Source organism: Moschus berezovskii, chromosome 9 (assembly GCF_049115385.1).
Source record: "Moschus berezovskii isolate FMDL1 chromosome 9, NW_MosBer_1.0, whole genome shotgun sequence".
Classification (NCBI taxonomy): Eukaryota; Metazoa; Chordata; class Mammalia; order Artiodactyla; family Moschidae; genus Moschus; species Moschus berezovskii.
In genome coordinates this window covers 83,422,004-83,441,329 of record NC_142468.1, presented here as the reverse complement: position 1 = coordinate 83,441,329, position 19,326 = coordinate 83,422,004, and the positions used below count along the sequence as shown (strand labels likewise).

General features: G+C 44.2%; 1 protein-coding gene and 1 non-coding gene across 8 annotated transcripts in view; one reads left to right on the top strand and one right to left on the bottom strand.

The window, feature by feature from the left end:
* PDE8B (phosphodiesterase 8B) overlaps positions 1-15,117 on the bottom strand; it is a 352,403-nt gene extending 337,286 nt beyond the window's left edge. For 3 of the 7 annotated variants that reach the window (XM_055436844.2, XM_055436847.2, XM_088839886.1), the window contains exon 1: positions 14,813-14,945. Coding sequence is in view for 2 of the 7 variants with exons in the window: in XM_055436840.2 (XP_055292815.2) it covers positions 14,956-15,021 (66 nt within the window). In the remaining 5 variants the exon portion in view is untranslated. The other 4 variants (XM_055436840.2, XM_088839884.1, XM_088839887.1 and 1 more) reach the window with 4 other exon arrangements.
* On the top strand, positions 410-482 carry TRNAR-CCG (transfer RNA arginine (anticodon CCG)). Its single transcript has one exon. It is a non-coding gene; the product is annotated as a tRNA-Arg (tRNA).
* Positions 15,118-19,326: the final 4,209 nt, after the last annotated feature.

Below are 19,326 nucleotides of genomic sequence, written 5' to 3'. Positions count from 1 at the left end.
GGACAATTACACTAAGGTGCCACCCGTGAGACACAATCTACCTGGAGCAGAAATAGGCCGTCTCCTTTTTCCAGATCTCTTTCATTTCAATATGGCCTCTGGGAACAGATCTTGCATCTCCCTAACGCATCTCAAGGAAAGAGCTTGAGGGACAGGTTGGAGTCAGAGGTCAGGAAATCAAAGCTCCCAGAATTGGAAGAGATGCCTGGTGGCACTTGGTTCAACTCAATAAGAGGAGGTGGAGCTTAGTGAGTGGCAGCACAGGGGGCGGTTAAGAGGCCAACTCTTTGCCAGTTATTGAATGCCTATGCCTCAGTGTCTTCATTAGCAAACGAAAGTTAACAAAATGAGACCCTATTCCCTCATCTACAATTCAGAATCTATAAATCTAAAGTTATTTCAAAGGATTTCCCTGGTGGTCCAATGGCTAAGACTCTGCACTCCGAATGTAGGAGGCCCGGGTTCGATCCCTGGCCAGGGAACTTGTCTCACACGCTGCAACTAAAGATCCTGAATGCCACAACTAAGACCCGGTAAAGCCAAACGAATACATAAATAAATACATTTTTAAATAAATAATGTTGAAAAAATAATTTGAAAACCTATTCATGAGAAGAGCTGACCTGAATTCATTTGGCAGCAAAATCTAACCCATTCCATTTAATGTTATATTCACATGCCTTACCACAGAAATATTAATGTATTTGATAGTTCCATGGGGGTGTTTTCTAACACCAGATAGATGTGCCATGCACCTTTCTATTAAGCCTTTAGAATAGCAGTCTATGAATCTAAAGCACCTATCTAAAAGGCTGCTGTTGGGGATTAAATTGGTAAGATAGGAAAGGTGCTCAGAATGGTACGTGGCACAAAATAAGTGCTCTAAACAGGTTTTCTGTTGTTACTGGGAACACCTTCTGTAAGTATATTCCTAAGAGATGTTATCAGGCCTTTATCTGACTCTCAGGGAGGAGAACACATTTCTTTATGAGACCACCTGGTTTAAATGCTGGATATTTTGAATCTAATCTACTCTTATAATTTGTAAGATTATAAGGATCTTATGAAACGAAATTTGCCTTTCTCTAATTTCTCACTGGTCACAGTTGGCTTTCAGTACAGCTTTTGCAGATAGTTACTGCGTCTCCCCAGGTTTTTTTCCCTCCATGGTTAGATCTTCATATATTGCTCCCCGACCGATCTGTTAGCTCTCCCCTTGATGCGCTCCTATTTGCCAATATGATCTTTCAAATGCAGTACCCCCATTAAAACCCAGAGGTCCAAATGGGTGCTGCTCAGCATAGAATTCAGTCCATATTTTTTTCTGTGCTCCAGAGTGTGAAAAACAACTGCATCTCAGTGTGAAAACAGAAGTGAGATGGGAGGAAATTTGGAAAAACACAACCAAGGCCATCACAGAATTTCATTAGAAAAACATACCAAAAAAAAAAATCAATTTCAAAGCAATTTTTTTCTGGTTTCCCTGAACTAAGATGGAAAACAGTGAGCAGCCTAGGCTGATCAAAATGCAAGAGTCAAACAATATAGAAGGAAGATGGGTGATGTTATACCAATTCATTTACTGTGAAATACTACAGACAGTAATGCTGGAGCCCAGGTGAAGGTCATGGACCGTATCCCACAGTCCAAGAAAAACGAATGATATTCCAACAGAAGGAAAATAAGAACAGAGCTAAATAAAACTCTGACAAGTATCAGAACTGATTTACAGTAAATTACTAAGAAACAGGAGGACACTGCTCCCTCCAGTAGGCACAGCTAGACCCCTCCTCATCTCTGGCCTTGACCCCCTCTGGTTAAAGACAACCTGAGCAAATAAACCCACTGGAGGGGAAGAAATCCATTTCTTGGGGTAGGCAATGTGATCACTCAAGCTGTGAAGGAAACAGAACAGTGAGAATACATTCTTCTCTTGCGGTAGCCACCTTAGTTACCTGCAATGTGAACCCAGAATTCTAGATTTCTTTGGAGTCTTGGTAAAGATCCCCTAAGAGGCTGGCGGATACACGGGGATTCATTATTCTATTCTTTCTATGTTGTGTATGTTTAACATTTTCCATGATAAAATATTTTGAAACATTCTCAAGCATTTGTAACTTTTGAAAAGAATGGCAACAGTCTAATAATTGACTCTGTTCTTTTCCCTGTAATACTGAAGATATTTTTCAATCTGAAGGCACCTTCATTAATAAACTGTCAGGAGGATGATAGTAATTTTCATGGGAACCGTATATGTAGTCTCCCTTGTCTGAAGCCCGGCCTTGGAGCTGCCTCCAGGCAGGAAGCCTCTGTGATAGTAGCCCTTGCTCCATTTGTTTCCCACTTCTCAGGGATCATACTCTTCTCCAATGTTTGAAACATCCTGCTGTTAGGACGCTGTCCTCCAGAACACTGTATATGCACAGTATGTACATATGTACATTCTCTATGGTATGTACACAGTGCCATGTCCCCAGTGTCCAGCAACACTGGTTCAGGATTAGCAGAAAACCGGCCCCCAACTCACCATCACCCCTTTTAATCTAGCTAAAATTTGCATTTCCCATTACCATAATTCTTTTGTATTAATTTCTACAGACATTACATATTAATTACGTTCAGGTAGGAGAATTATTTCCCTAGGGAAAATAGTAGGCCTTCCACTGAACTTGAGACTTTCACTTGTTAACTTTGGCCTCCTCATGGCAGTAGCTGCTGCTGCTGCTGCTAAGTCACTTCAGTTGTGTCCGACTCTCTGTGACCCCATAGACAGCAGCCCACCAGGCTCCTCTGTCCCTGAGATTCTCCAGGCAAGAACACTGGAATGGGTTGCCATGTCCTTCTCCAATGCATGAGAGTGAAAAGTGAAAGTGAAGTCACTCAGTTGTGTCCAACTCTTCGCGACCCCATGGACTGCAGCCTACCAGGCTCCTCCGTCCATGGGATTTTCCAAGCAAGAGTACTGGAGTGGGGTGCCATTTCTGTCTCCAGTAGACCAGCAAGCAAAGAAAGGTGCTCTTATACTGGCAAGAGTAATTGACTGATTATTTAAGAGCAGACTTAGCTCTTCATGATAATGTGCATAGACAGGAGTATATCTGGAACACAGAGATTCACTGGGATATCAACTTACGATTCTGTGATCAGTGATGATGAAATGAGTAGCTGCAACAATCACGGCCTTACAATGCGAAGGCAGCTAGAGGCCCAGAGACTTCACAGATGAGGGTTTCAGTCATCCATTCAAGAAAACAATGAAAGTCAGTCAGAGAACCAGCTGAGCATAAGGGAAATACAGACAGATAGTAGGAAGGGAGATGACAAATACAAATTACGGACTTGGGACAAGTTGCAGCAACAGGGAATGTAACTTCTTCTATTAACCCTCGTATTACATTTCTGTAGGGTTTGGAGCTGGCCAAAGTTTGAAGGCGACTAGATGGAATGGATTTAATGCAGAACTGATACGCATGTAAGGATAAAGGTTGAACTCTATTGGAAATACATTGTGGTTTCAAAATATGTCCACAAGTTCTCTGATGCTCCTTCCTTCAAAAGATGAAGGCTGATCCCCTTACCCTTGAGTATGGACTGTGCTTAGTTACTCACTTCTAAGGAACAGAATGAGGTGGAAATGAGAGTGTGTAACTTCTGGGACTAGGTCACTAAAGGCTGTGTGCTACCTCTCTCCTTCTCTCTCCTCGCCCACTGGAGGAAGCCAGATGCCACGCTGTAACAGAACTCAAGCTTCTTATCCCCATCCATCAGTGGGCAGACAGAAGAAACGAGAACTACAATCCCACAGCCTCCAGAACAAAAACCATGATCACCGAAAGCAAAATGGTCCCATGGATCACAGCCTTGTGTAATTCAATGAAGCTATGAGCCAGGCCGTGCAGGGTCCCCCACGACAGATGGGGCATAGTGGAGAGTTCTGACAAAACGTGGTCCACTGGAGAAGGGAATGGCAAACCACTCCAGGATTCTTGCCTTGAGCACCCCACGAACAGCATGAAAAGGTGAAAAGACATGACACTGAAAGATGAGCCTCACAGGTTGGAAGGCATCCAATATGCTATTGAGGAGGAGCAGAGAAGCAGCTCCAGAAGGAATGAAGAGGCTGAGCCAAAGCAGAAATGAGGCTCTGCGGTGGGTGTGTCTGGTGGGGAAAGTGAAGTCTGATGCTGCAGGGAACAATGTTGTATAGCAACCGGTTTGCTCGTCTATCCTTCTGCAAATATGCTGATCTTAGTATTTGCTGCTATAGCTAACATCCCTACCCAAGTCTGGCTGCGGATGGATATTCTCACTGAGTAAGTTTTTAGGAACAGAAATGCTAGGTCACAGACATGTACATTTAGTTTTATGAGAAATGGTCAAATTGTTTTTAAGTGGCTGTCCCCACTTTATGCTTCTATCAATAATTTATGAGAGCTCCAATGACTCCACGTTCTCAGCAACCTCTGCAGCTGCCAGTCTTTGCAATTTAGCCATCTCAGTAGTCATTGAGGGGCGTCTCATTGAGATACGAATTTGAATTCCCCTGATAACTAGTGATACTGAGCACATTTTCATGCGCTTCTTGGTCATTTGTGTATTAACATGACATTCTTCTAGTGGCTTTTCTGCCTTCCCTGTTTCACTGTCCCATTCTTCATTCCTGGTGAAAGTGTTAGCTGCTCAGATGTGTTTGACTCTTTGCAACCCCGTGGACTGTAGCCCACCAGGCTCCTCTGTCCATGGGATTCTCTGGGCAAGAATACTGGAGTGGATTGCCATGCCCTCCTCCAGGGGATCTTCCCGACCCAGGGATCGAATCCAGGTCTCCTGCAGGGCAGACAGATTCTTTACCATCTGAGCCACCAGGGGTATCTAGTATTATTTCTCAGACTGCCTGTTTGTGACCCTTCATCTTGGCTTTCCTTTAGGAATACACAGGCTAAGACAGCAGAGAAAGCTGGAGAGCTGAGAAAGTATAACTTTCTCCCCTCCCATGCCTGGGAGGACAGCGAAGGTGATGCTTTTCTATTGTGGCTATGCTCACCCCTCTGAGGTTACCAGGTGTGCTTTCATCTGATGACCAGGGCAGGGGAGGGGGTGGAAAATGCACCTCTGACTAGGAGTACTCTATAAGACCACATGCAGTCACTACATAGTTCACAATTACAGAAATCTTCCGTCTTTTGACTCTCGGTTGTCACTGTTAGACTCGCTAAGATGGTCATTCCCACGCCCCAGTTTAAACACAGAGGACAGTGGTCTAAGGATCAGGCAGAGAAATGGCTTAGAAAATGAAATTCTTCTTTCATTCGTCACCTGGACTTCACGTAAGACCACGCTCAGCCCCCCTAAGGTGGACACCATCCCTCCTCTGAACCCAGAGCACCCTGAAGCACCGCATGACTCGCCAGCATGCAGGCCCGAGAGAACAAAGCTGAGAGAGAAATCCCACCACTCTTCCCTTCAGTTGGCCCTACATTCGTGTTCTGCGCCAGGATCTGGGTCTTCCCACCACCACAAAAATAATCTTCAAGCTTGACTGAGGATTCAAGCCTTAGATACAGAACTACCATGCAGAAGAGTGCCTCTACATGTATGCATTCAATAGTTTTGGGTTGAGTGAAATAATGAATGTCCAAATAAATGGATGCATACTTAAGTAACAGTTCACATGTGCGTGCGTCCTCAGCTGTGTGTGACTCTGTGACCCTATGGACTGTAGTCTGTAGACCCTATGGACTGTAGACAGACTCCTTCTGTCCGTGGGATTTCCCAGGCAAGAATACGGGAGTGGGCTGCCATTCTCTCAACCAGGGGCTCCTCCTGACCCAGAGATCGAACTTGTGTCTCCTGCGTCTTCTGCATTGGCAGGTGATCACCACTGAGCCACCACAGTTCAAATAGAATGTGGTGCGCACACACACACACACTGAGTGACACAAAATGTAAGCTCTGTGGGGAGGTCCGAGGGTGAGAGGAGGGAACTCATTTCTCCAGCCACCCTCCTGGTCTGGGAGTAACAAAGCCTGCAGCCTCACTACTGCTGCCCTGTCCCGGAGACCTGCCTAGTGCTGGAGGAGGAAGCCAAGGAGACACAGGGGACGCGGCCAGAAGTGGTGGCATCGAGGGGGCCAACACACTCTCACTGCCCCAGGTCCAGGGGAGGGGGTGCGCCCTAGGACCCTTCGGGCTGGGACCACACTGCCCAGGTCCCAGTCCATAAGGGTCCAGCCACAAAGCCACCGAAGCAGGAAGAGACGCTCCCTCACGGAGGGCCTGGAAGCAGGCTCTGCCCAGGTGGCAATGGGCAGGCGCTTGGAAAGGGGGTTTTGTAGTGCGAGGCCCCGCTGAGGAGAAGGCGCTAGGGGCCTGTGGCAGAGACGGGCTGGAGTGTCAGGTTGTGGTGGGGTTTCAGGCCAAGGGAGTGATAACAGGGAAAGGCACTGTTTTCTCAGCAGCAGCAGCAGAAGTGATGGAGACGGAACAAGTGGCGGAGGGAAGAGGAGATGGAGGCGGAGAAGCCACTAGATGGAGACATGGACATGTCCAAGCAGAGATGTGCTGTAAGGGTAAAATGCACACTAGACTTCAAAGACTTCAGGAAAAAAGACTGTAAAGCAACTCAATTTTTATACTGATTACATGTTGAAATACTACTTTTGATATATGGTATGAAATCAAGTATAATTAATTTTTTTTAATATGAAAGAAATCAGTGTGTAGGAACGGGCAAGAAAGATTTATGGGAGTTGAACAATCTGAACTGAGCCTTGAAGGGTAAGTAGGATTTACCTAAGCTGGTGGGAGAAAACGAAAACAGCCGATAAGAGAGACTCTAGCCTGTATAGACGTGAATTCTCTCTGATGACGCTATTCAAAGCTGAAATTAACCGTCACTGCAGCACTGAAAAAGATCAGGGAGGCTGGAATCTGAAGACATAGGCTAAGAAAAACTCTTCCACTATTGATCAGTGTTGGACAAATGACTTAATGAATCTGAGACTCCAATTGCTCATTCAAAAACAGGTATCCAAAAAAATCTATCTTACAAGCTCTAGTGATACTTAAATGAGATAGTATGTTAAAGATAAAGCACCTTGAAATATATCATTCTCACTTCTTCTCCAGTATTTTTGTACTGGCATCTTCCCAACAATTTACTTCATAAGACTTGTGTTTCTCATTCAATGCCTATGTGTAGTCAGAGATGCACACTCTCACTCAGCTGTGCCTAACTCTTTGCAGCCCCAAAGACTATGGCCCGCCAGGTTCCTCTACCCATGGGATTTCCCAGGAAAAAACATTGGAGTGGGTTGCCATTTCCTCCTCTAGGAGTCTTCCCGACTCAGTGATCAAACCTGTGTCTCCTGTGTATCCTGCGTTGCAGGCAGACACTTTACCACTCCACCACCCGGGAGGGCTGTATATTTTAGTATTTTCAAATGCTTCTCTTCTGCATACACATCTCTTCCACAGATACCAGACTCTTCTAATTGACTCTAGGGTATAGAGGGTAGGGGTCTTTGCAGAAGAAAATGGTATTTCCCATCCTCCTAATACTCCAGCACCATCTACCCAGTTGAATTGTCCTTATAACATTCCCTAGCTAGATAGATCTGTGAGCCTTGTCTACTTTCCCTTTCAAATACCTTTCATTTCTTCTGCTGCCACCCAAGTCTAACTTTTATCTTTGCCCGAACTACTGCAGTAACCCCCTAGATGCCCCTAAATACCCTACTTCAGCCCGGCTCTCTACAGTCCATTCTTGGCAGCCAGAGTGATTTTCTGATATCAAGGAAACAGCATTCGGGCTTGCACCTCTCAGTGTGTTGTTAGCTGCAAGTTGGTTTGCGGTTGTCGCTGCCCTTTACTAGGTTCAGGGAGTTCTCTTCTGTTCCAAGATGGCTGAGAACTTCTATGATGACTGGGTGTTGAATCCTGTCAAATGCTCTTGATATGGTAAATTACAGGAATGCTGTCTGAAAGGGAGGTAGAACTAGAAGAACAGGGGAAGACAGCATTGTCTGAAACAATTGGACTCATCATGGCTAGAAGGGGGTCAACTAGAGACCATCTCACAGTCCCTGTTGCTCCATGATTTAAAGGCAACCAGGTACGTTGCCTTGTGCAAAGGTACAGCATGTGCTTCAAAGCTACAGATTCTATCTCAGCCTGTGGGTGACGACTGGACCCATTCTCTAAGATCACTATCTCAGGATGCCCCTAGAGAAGTTTTGGTTGGTATCCAGTCCCTCTGCCTGGCTGTCCTTCAACAAATAGCAATTGTGACATCTCCAACATGAAACTGTGGAGGCAGATTACCTACTGTTCACAAGCTAGCTTGTAATTAGCTATTGAGCTCAGAAGCCAAATCCCAATGCAAATCTGTTCATCAGAGGACAATTAATTAAACTTGACTTTCTCATTAGCCATCGATAGTTTCCCTAACCTTTTATTCAGGCCATGGATTCCATGTGGTGAATGTCACCTTATGATTTGTCATGATCAGTCATCTCATTTTATTTTCTCATAGTACTTGATATTACTTAAAATGACATCTCTTGATTTTGCAGAATGATGAGCTTGAAGGACAAAACACTGGTTATTTAATAATTACAAGATACTGTGAAACAACAAAGGCAGTAAAATATGTTCAGTAATTCATTTGTACTGTATCAGCTTTGAACCATTTTCAAATCTTCACTCTTGTGGTCACTCTCCCACATGAATGGTGCTCAAACCTCAGAAGGCTTTATATCTCCTGGAAACAGTTTATGAGCAGATCCCTGGAACCTCACCTTAGATTCTGGATCTGTTAAGTCTGGAAGCACTCCAAGTGGTAAGGATGGTGGTAAGCCATGAACACCTTTGGAGAGGCTCTGACCTCTGGTATTATATCTGCCTCTGCCTCTGCTGTCTGAGGCCACAGAAAACTCCCTGGCAGAGGTGGGTTTGAGCTAAGCACCCAGGAGAAACCTCAAAGGCAGACATATCATGAGTTAGCCACCACCTGTCTGTCCTCTGCAATCTAACTTCATAAAGGCCCCAGAGTCCTACAGATGAGGTGCAAGGTCATCATCATGACAAGAGTGAGTGGCACTGAAGTGGCCGAGGACAAGACTCTTCTGTTTGCCTTTAGTGTAAAGAAACTGCCTGCCAGTGCAGGAGACATGAGAGACGTGGGTTCCATCCCTTGGTCAGGAAGATCCCCTGGAGGAGGAAATGGCAGCCCACTCCAGCATTCTTGCCTGGAGAATCCCACGGACAGAGGAGCCTGGCGGGCTACAGTCCACAGGGTCGCAAAGAGTCGGACACAACTGAAGCCACTTAACACACACACACACACAGAAAGTGTTTAAATATATAATTGCCTTGTCCTTCCCTCCCACTGGTCAATGTCTCCAGGGCTTCTTCTTTGTCCACTGATATGAACGACAGTAATAATAGCCCTTTATACTTTACAACGAGACAAGAGAACCACTGAATTTCAGAACCAGAAGAAATCACTGAGATGGCCTCATTCAACCCCAGAGAGGTGAAAAGCAGATGAGGTGATGGGAGGGCAGAGTCTCCGGACTCCCAGGCCAGGGTTTTCCACTAGAACTTCACAAAATCACCTCATGTCTTTTAATCATTAATCTGTCTGTCTTTTATCTGTGCCCCTGCCTCAGAGCAAAACTCAAAATGCTCCCCAGAAGACAAACATAATAAACCACAAGTAATCAACCAAAGCGCACTCCGTCTGCTTGGTGGGGTGGGGTGTGGGCTGACTACTGCCCAGGGCTGGCCCTGCCCAGGCCCCAGCTCACCAGAGCTGCAGCTGACGCTTCCCTACTGCACTGAAATTCCTGTCTTGGATAATCATGAACTGGAATGAACAACAATGATGACCAGCAAAGAACTGCTGACAGCAAAAGTTTTCTCTTATTGAAATTTGCTAAAGAAATTTTGCCAATAAAACAAAAGTTGCTGCTGCTGCTGCTGCGTCACTTCAGTCGTGTCCGACTCTGTGTGACACCATAGACAGAAGCCCACCAGGGTCCCCCGTCCCTGGGATTCTCCAGGCAAGAATACTGGAGTGGGTTGCCATTTCCTTCTCCAAAACAAAAGTAAGCAATAAAAAATAAGATAATGCAGTACAAACATGCAAACCTAACAACTGAATATTTTTCCTACTTCATTAATATATGTTTAACACTTATTGACTGGAGACGTATTAACGCTACAGGCATTAGTTTCTGCAAGAATCCCCCAGTCAATAATGTGTTAAAAGGAAAAAAACTTAGACCTACATATTGGCCCAACACAAAAACGAGTATTACAATTAAGCAATAAGAAGAGCAATTAAGATGAATAACCTTCAATTTTTAAGGATATTACTCAATTCAGTAAATAGCTCCTGTATGAATTAAAATTTGCCTTTAGCAAACAAAAATATTACACCTCATAGTTTCACTGTTTAAACTTTTCTCCTTTTTTGGCCACACGGCAGGGCATGCAGAACTCCACTGGCCAGGAGTGGAGCCTGTGGCCCTGGCATTGGAAGCAAGGCATCTTAACCACTGCACCACCAAGGAAGTTCCACTGTCATAAATGTCTTAAATTTTAAGACATAAGTAAAAACTCCAACAGTCATATAGACCATAGAACTGAGGTAAGTGAAGTTTTGTTTCTTCATCTTTGCATTTATCATGCTGTAACTCTTTATTTGGACTTTACTGTGTAAATGCAGGAACGTGTTCATCCCAGGCGCGAGAGGCACAAACTGTACCCGAGGTGAGCTGGAAGGACTTCAACTTGTTACAAACGCATTCTCCGAAGAATGCATGCAGCCAAGTCACAGTGCGTGGGGAGGGAACAGCGGAGCAATTTACGACCAGGGATTCTCACTTCCACATAAAATACAGCTACTAACAGATAATCAATACAAATGTGTGAATTCTAAGCTTTCATATACATTAATAAAACCCAACAGTAACTCAGCAATTGTTTGGAACTTAAACTCCTGGGGGACAGTACTTTATCACTGACATGTTCAGAATTGCCAGAACATGGTAATAATCAAAAGCAGACTATTAATAAATTTTAGCACATCTACACGCAACCTACAGGTAATATCGTGGCTTCCCGGTGACAGACTGAATACTTCTCCCTAAGACAGTGAACAGACAAGGATGCTTTCTCTCATCACTTCTGTTTAGCACTGCAAACTCTAATAATTGCCCCCCAAAGGCTCAAAAGACAAAGAAAAGGAGCAGACAATGGATAGGGAAAACATAAATCTTTTTCACAAATAACATTATTATGTTAGAAAATCCTAAGGAATCTATATACACACACAGAGCTACTAAAACTAGTGAGTTGAACTTATAACGGTCATATAAGGTCAATATATGAACTCGATTATATTTCTGTATACCAGCAATGAGCACTTGGGAAATGAAATAAAATATACACTTACATGATACCATCAAAAACCATGATATACTTTGCAGTCAATTTGACAAAGTATGTGCAAAACCTATACACTGAAATTTTTAAAAAACTGCAAAAAATATAAAGACCTAAGTTAACAGGCACACATATCATGCTCATGGATCTGAAGGTTCAATATTGTTAAGATGGCAATTCTCTCCCATGGAGAGAACTGAAGTGATGAGAGAAAGCATACTCATCTGTTCACTGTCTTAGGGAGAAGTATTCAGTCTGTCACCGGGAAGCCACGATATTACGTGCAGGTTGTGTGTAGATGTGCCAAATTTATTAATAGTCTGCTTTTAATTATCATGTTCTGGCAATTCTGATTCATGGGTTGGACAAAATTGCAATCAAAATTCCAGTAGATTTTCTTTTAGAACTTGATGAGCTGATTCTAAACTTTTTAAGGAAATGAAAATGACCTAGAACAACCAAAGCAGTTTCAAGACTTCTATAAAATATAGTAATCAAGACAGTATGACAGGGAAACACATAGATCAATAGAGAGAGACAATCCAGAAACAGACCCACAAATGTATGTGATTTCCAGCAAAGGTGCCAAGGCATTTCCACAGGGAAAGGGACACTGCAAAAATTATAAGTATTGAGCCTCAACTCACAGCATACTCAATAATTAACTCATAATGGGTAATAGACAACATATGAAATTGAAAACCATAAACTCCTAGAAAAGTTTGAAAGTGAAAGTCGCTCAGTCGTGTCCGACTCTTTGCGACCCCATGGACTGTATAGTCCATGGAATTCTCCAGGCCAGAATACTGGAGTGGGTAGTCTTTCCCTTCTCCAGGGGATCTTCCCAACCCAGGGATCAAACCCAGGTCTCCTGCATTGCCGGCAGATTCTTCACCAGCTGAGCCACAAGGGAAGCCCAAGAATACTAGAGTGGATAGCCTATCCCTTCTCCAGTGGGTCTTCCTGACCCAGGAATCGAACCGCGGTCTCCTGCATTGCAGACAGATTCTTTACCAACTGAGCTATCAGGGAAGAAAACCTAAAAGAAAATCTTTGTAACTTTGGTATAGGCCAATATTTCTTAGGGTTAAAAGCCACAAACCATCAGGGACATAACTGGAACATAAGGCTTTTTCAAAATTAATACTTTTGCTCATCAAAAATCACTACTGGGAAAACAAAAATAAAGCCACAGAATAGGAGGAACTATTTCCTCTCCCTCTCATATATATAGATATATATTCAGTTCAGTTCAGTTCAGTCGCTCAGTCGTGACTCTTTGTGACCCCATGAATTGCAGTACACCAGGCCTCCCTGTCCATCACCAACTCCTGGAGTCCATCAAGTTGGTGATGCCATCCAGCCATCTCATCCTCCGTCGTCCCCTTCTCCTCCTGCCCCCTATCCCTCCCAGCATCAGGGTCTTTTCCAATGAGTCAACTCTTCGCATGAGGTGGCCAAAGTATTGCAGTTTCAGTTTCAACATCAGTACTTCCAATGAACACCCAGGACTGATCTCCTTTAGGATGGACTGGTTGGATCTCCTTGCAGTCCAAGGGACTCTCAAGAGTCATCTCCAACACCACAGTTCAAAAGCATCAATTCTTCGGCACTCAGCTTTCTTCACAGTCCAACTCTCACATCCATACATGACCACTGGAAAAACCATAGCCTTGACTAGATGGACCTTTGTTGGCAAAGTGATGTCTCTGTATAAAAAGAACTAATATAATCCAACTGTGAAGACAGAAACAAATTAAATATAGGCAAGATATTTGAAAAGACACCACAAAGAAGATATATGAATGACCAACAAGCACATGGAAAGACCTCAGCATCATTAACCATTAGGAAAATGCAGATTAAAGCCAAAATAAGACACCACTTCACAGCCACTAGAATGACCAAAATAAAAGATACAGACAATACCAAGGGTCAGTGACATTGCTGGTAGGAGTGTAAAACACTGCTGCTACACTGAAAAACATTCTGGACGTTTCTTATAAATTTAAACACATACTGTATTTACCATATTGCCCAGTAACTCCACTCCCAGCATTTATCCAAAAGAAATTAAAACATATATCCACACAAAGATTTGAACACAAATATTTAGCTATACAATACACTTAACCAGAAACAACCCAAATGTCCATCACCAGGGGAATGGATAAACAAACTGTGGCATATCTATATAATGGAATAAAACTCAACAGGAAGTAGGAAGACTCCACGGATATACTGCAACAACATGGATGATTCTCAAAAGCACTGCGATGAATGAAAGAGGCCTGACTCACGTGAAATTCTAGAAAATAAGAACTTTTCTGCAGTGACAGAAAGCAGATCAGCAGTTGCCGGGGGGGTGGGTAGGAAAATGGGGAGACTAGTGGAACAGGATACAGGGGAACATTGAAGGGTTGATGGAAATACTCCGTATGTGGATTCAAGTGGTACTCACATGTGGTATTCATTTTTTCAAAACTCACCGAACTTTACATTTAAAATGGAAGCATTTTGTTGTATATAAATTATACTATAAAACTCGTTTTAAAAAACAACAATAAAAAACCAAGTTCCTACACTTCCCTGGTAGCACCGTGGGTAAGAACCCACCTGCCAGTGCAGGCGACATGGGTTTCAATCCCTGGTCCACATGCCACAGAGCAACTAAGCCCATGCGCCGCAAGTACTGAGCCTGGGTGCTGCAACGACTGAGGGCCACGCACCTATGGCCTGTGCTCCACAACGAGAAAAGCCGCCATGAAGAGAAGCCCCAGCGCCATGACTGGAGAGCAGCCCCTGCTCTCCGGGACTAGAGAAAGCCCACGCACAGCAACGAAAGACCCAGTGCAACCAAACATAAAATAAAGTAATATAGATAAAAAAAAAACCTAGTTCCTAAATGCTCAACTAGCTAGCTGCCCATTGTCACCTAGAGTGCAAGGCTGTAAAGGGGTCATCTGCTACACGGAGGACCCTCCAGGCTAATGTGTATTTGGCTCCGGGCCATCGTGTGATATCTCAAGTAACGCAGAGGACCAGCCCGCATGCACATGATGGCAGAGTGGAGGCCTGGACCAGAGGTGGGCTTAGAAGGGCTGTCTTTGTGCCACATCACCCACCTTGGATCTTACTTGGCTTTCTGAGGGCATCTCCACCCAAGGAAAGATCTCAGCTGGTCTCAGGAAGGGCCACTGGGCTTCCAAAGAAGTCCACTAGATGGGAAGAAGGATGCAAGGGACAGAAGCTACCCCGCGCCCTGCTCTGAACCTCCCTCAGGAACAAGAACCATTTCTTAGGGCTCCCTCCATGCCAAACACTACGGTAAGAGCTTTCCCTGTGTTATTCAAATTCTTACCATAACCCCAGGTGTCATTCCTGTTAGGCCAGTTTAGAGAAGAAACACCAAAAGCAGCAGAAAGGAGAAGAACTGCCCCAAGCTTTCAGAGCCAGTGCAGGGCAGAGCTGCAGCCAAGCCCGTGATGTGGAGCCTGTACTCACGCCCACAGCCTCCCCTGGTGAAGCAGCGGGGCCGCCTGCCCCCAGCACCCTTCCCGGGGTGCACATGGCTGAGGGCAGCCTCAAGGACCGTGTTCAGAACAGACAGGACCCTGGCCCGGAACACGGAGTCCTGTTCTCTCAGCTCCTGCTCCATCAAGACTGCCAACAGATCAGAATCCTATTAAGTCATTTCCTCCGTAATTCAAATACAGAAGTACTTTTAGGAGACACACAGCACTCTGGCTATTCCCAAGTGCTATAAATATACAATCTATGGGAAAAATGGGGACTCTGTGTCACATTCAAACTAAGAACTATTTGAAGAAAGGGGGAAACTATCCCATCCTCTTGAGTTGGGGAAAAATAACCATAGTATATCATGCTAGTAAATAGGAATATAAAAATAGCTTCTGTTTGGAAGTGCTGATTGAATGTTAAGGGGCCTTGAGTGTATTTCAAGTATTTTTCGTTACACGTTTTCACTTTTTTTTCAGTTTCGTCTTTGCAACCTGTAAGTTCCTCCCTCATATTAAACCAAGGTCAAAACTTTAGATGCCAAACCTTGAAAAGCCTTAGGATCAATTTGCTCAACTCCCTGGGAAAGAAGAAACCAAAGGCAACTCTTCTTTGAAGACAGGCTACAATGACCTAGAAGTCATCAGTCACATCCTGAGGGTGGGGCCCGGGGCTGATTTCCTTTGACTCACTCAGAGCACTTGCGCACATTGGTAGACTCTTTTTTTTTTGCCCAACACTGCTTTTTTCCAGGAAAAAGCAATTCTCTTCCCTGGAAACTTCCCTCCCCCACGCTAACCTCCAAAGTGAGAGACAGCCGCCAAACCTGGTCTCACCTGACCAAGATGGTGAGAAGGCCGCCAAGACTGGGTCTTGTCCAGTCCCTTCCCAAGATCTTTCCAATTTAAACGAAAGATAGCACGACAGGGGACTTATGAGCCCCACAGCTGCTGGCACTGTGTCTGGCTGAGCAGGGAGTTCAGTCTGCAAAAAAGAGCTGTCAGGCTCTCTCTGACAAGGTTGCTCCTCCAGCCAGCAAGCTGGTATTTTCCAGGTGTTTGTTACAAGAAGGATTACATGTCCTAGACGAGGGCACTGTTGGTCTACAAGGACCAGTAGTCTGCTTGCATTCTGCTCAAAGCCATGCTGAAGCCACAGAATGAAATAATACCTACCCAGCTGCCATTTATGGACAGGTCCTGGGTAGCTCATGTAATTCATCTCATTTAACCCTCATAACAGCTCAGTGGAGGAAAGTACTATTATTGTCCCCATTTTACAGATGAGCAACAAAACCAAACTAACTTGAAAGGTTCAAGTGTTTAGACCCACTGTACCCACAATTACACCATCACTTGCTTTTTCCTGTCACTCTGAGGGCAGCACTAATGCTGGTAACACTGGCTGGCATCTGGACTCCTTCGGAACCATTCTCACGCAGATATGAAGTGCAAAGACAAATCGAAGCCAGCGCCTGATGCAAATGTTCCCATGTTTAAAAAAATAGAGCTAGCAAGTGTGAAATGAGCCCAGTACTTGAAGCCTGCCCAGCAAGCCTATCAATTGGAAATTTCTTTGAAAAAAAATTGTTTTTTTTTAATGTGGATCATTTTTAAAGTCTTTATGGAATTTGTTATAATCTTGCTTCTGTTTTATGTTATGGCTTTTTGGCCTCCAGGCATGTGGGATTTTAGCCCCTAAACCAGGGATCAAACCCAAACCCCCTGCATTGAAAGGCGAAGTCTTAACCACAGGACTGTCAATAAAGTCCTGAATTGGAAATTTCATTCATACCACACATTGATTCTGCACCCTTGCACTGGGGAGGGAGGCTAAACGGAGAAATAGGGAAGAGCCTCAGATTTCTATGGTATGTGTGTTTTAAAAAACATTATTTTCTTTTGTAGTAAAATACACATAAAATTTACTATTTTAAACCTTTTAAAGTGGATGGTTTGAAAAAAGTTCAAGAAGGACCAATAAGATAGTGGAGTAGAAAAATGTGCATTTACCCCTTCTGACAAAATCATCAAAATCACAACTCATTGCTGAACAACCACAGATTAAAAAAATAATAATAATTCTGGAATCTACCAGAAAAGATACCCCACCTCCAAAGACCAAAAAGAAGCCACAACAAGATGCAGCTGAGAAAGTGTACCCAGAGAAGATATGTTTAACACCACTGGCCTTTTGGTGAGAACAGTTGTTCTTAAGGACCCTGGGAGCAACATCAAGTCAATTAAGAAGGAGGCAAATGACCGGATGCGATTTTCTTTGGCTCTCGATGATCGCAGATGTCCCTGTTACCACTCTGCTGCTGCTTCTGCGAGGAGTCAACACTCTCACACTGAGTAGGGAAGGGACTGAAGATGGAGCCTCCATGCACAGACTGAGAGGAACAACGAACAACTCACGTGAGAGTCCGTGCAGAGCTGAGAAGACATGAACGTGGTGGAACTGGATGCAGGATCTGAACGTGCATTATGACGGACGCAAACGAGAACACCCAGGAGCACGAGGAGGCCTTGGTGACAAGGTCACAAACTTGTAAAGACGGAGTCTTCACAGCAAATACGCCCAGGAAAATGTCTGCCTCTCCCACCACACGCATCTACTGAGCCCATCAGCCTTGCTGACGGCAAACCTCATTTGCTCTCGTGTCCTGAACCAGGATGAAGAGATGCACACTTGCAGGCAACTTTAATAACAAGGAACACTAACTCTGAACCTCATTGAAGCAAAACAGGTATCCACCCATTTTGGATACCTGTAATACAAGTATTACAAAATATTGTAGGGTTACATCTTGAATTTCTTTCTAAGAAATCAGAGGAGTTTGTTTCCTTGTGTTTTCCTAGACTTGTGACTCTTGACCCATAAAACCCGAAATACTTACTATCTGGCTCTTCACAGAAGAAGCTGTAAACCTCTACAATAGACTATCTAAATTTTACACAGAAGAAAATGAAAGAGGTTCAGCCACTTGACAGGCAGGTAGGCTGATTTCAGAGGGCATGACCTTCCCACTGGTCCATGCCGCCTCCAACAACACACACAAGAGAACGGGCGCTTGAAGACATGGAGCTAATGACACAAGGAGAAGACACTGGAGGTAACACCCACATGGGAAAGTCACATTCGCAAAACCAGCACTCACTGGTCTGAAATAGAACCAGTTGGAGACCGTGGGTCAGGGACCTGGTCAACATGTTCTAACAATAAGAAAGCAGTCACGTGACACATAAAGATGAGTCATTTCTTGGAAAGATGACAGGTTTCAACAAAAGTAAAAATCAAAGGCATAATTTTAAGTCCCATTGTTTCATAAGTGAGACTTCACTATTAAGAGGTTTGGCACAGGGAACTATATTCAATGTCCTGTAATAAATCATAATGGCAAAGAACAGGCAAACTGTAAGCAAATCAGTGGACAGTTCCCTGGCATTAAGTATACCCCCACAGCTGTGGAACCACCACCACCACCCATCTCTGGAACTTTTTCATCTTCCCAAACTAAATCTCTGTACCCATTAAACACTAACTCCCCTTCCTCTGCCCCCAGCGCCCACCCTTCTACTTTCTATCACCGTGAACCTGACTACCCTAAATGCCTCACAGAAGTGGCACACTACATGTTTGAATTTTCAATCCCTCCATGTACATACTGAGGCCTACTATCTGCCCAGAACTATGCTGAGCTGTATGGCAGGAATATATAAACCATGAGATCAGATTTCTGCCACCAAGAATATTACAGTTGAGCTGTGAAGGCAAGGCTCCCCTCTAGGTTCTCTCTCATCTAAATTTCCTCTGTCCTCCAAGTTAGACTATACCCATTGTACAGTCTAAGAAGTCTTCATAAAAGTGGTGACTTGAGGAATGAGAAGGACGTGTCCTTGGGAAGAGAGGAAGATTTTAAATTAATTAAATCACTCACAGATACAGGTAGCCTGGTTCATCCCACATCAACCCAGATGAAGCCAACGGGCCGCAGCTTCATGACCTGGCTTCTCTGAGGACAAGATGCTGGACCCTAGATCCATGAACCAGACTTTGTATCCACCAACCACACACAATGGTTTCCTTTTCTCCTACTGCAGAATAAGACACAGAATAAAATCAAAACGGTTTTGTTATTATTCTTTTTAACTATCTCAGAAAAGAACCAAACCAGCTCTTTTGTGCGTTTATCTTTTTCCTTTGGCAGAAGAAGCTAGGAAGAACTTCAGACACTTGTGTGGAATGTCTGATCACTACGGTCAGGTCACATCAACCTTGACCACGGCAGGGGACACGGACCCCTGGAAAGATAAACCTCCAGATGCTCGCCCTAACAGTCACATCAGGCCTTCA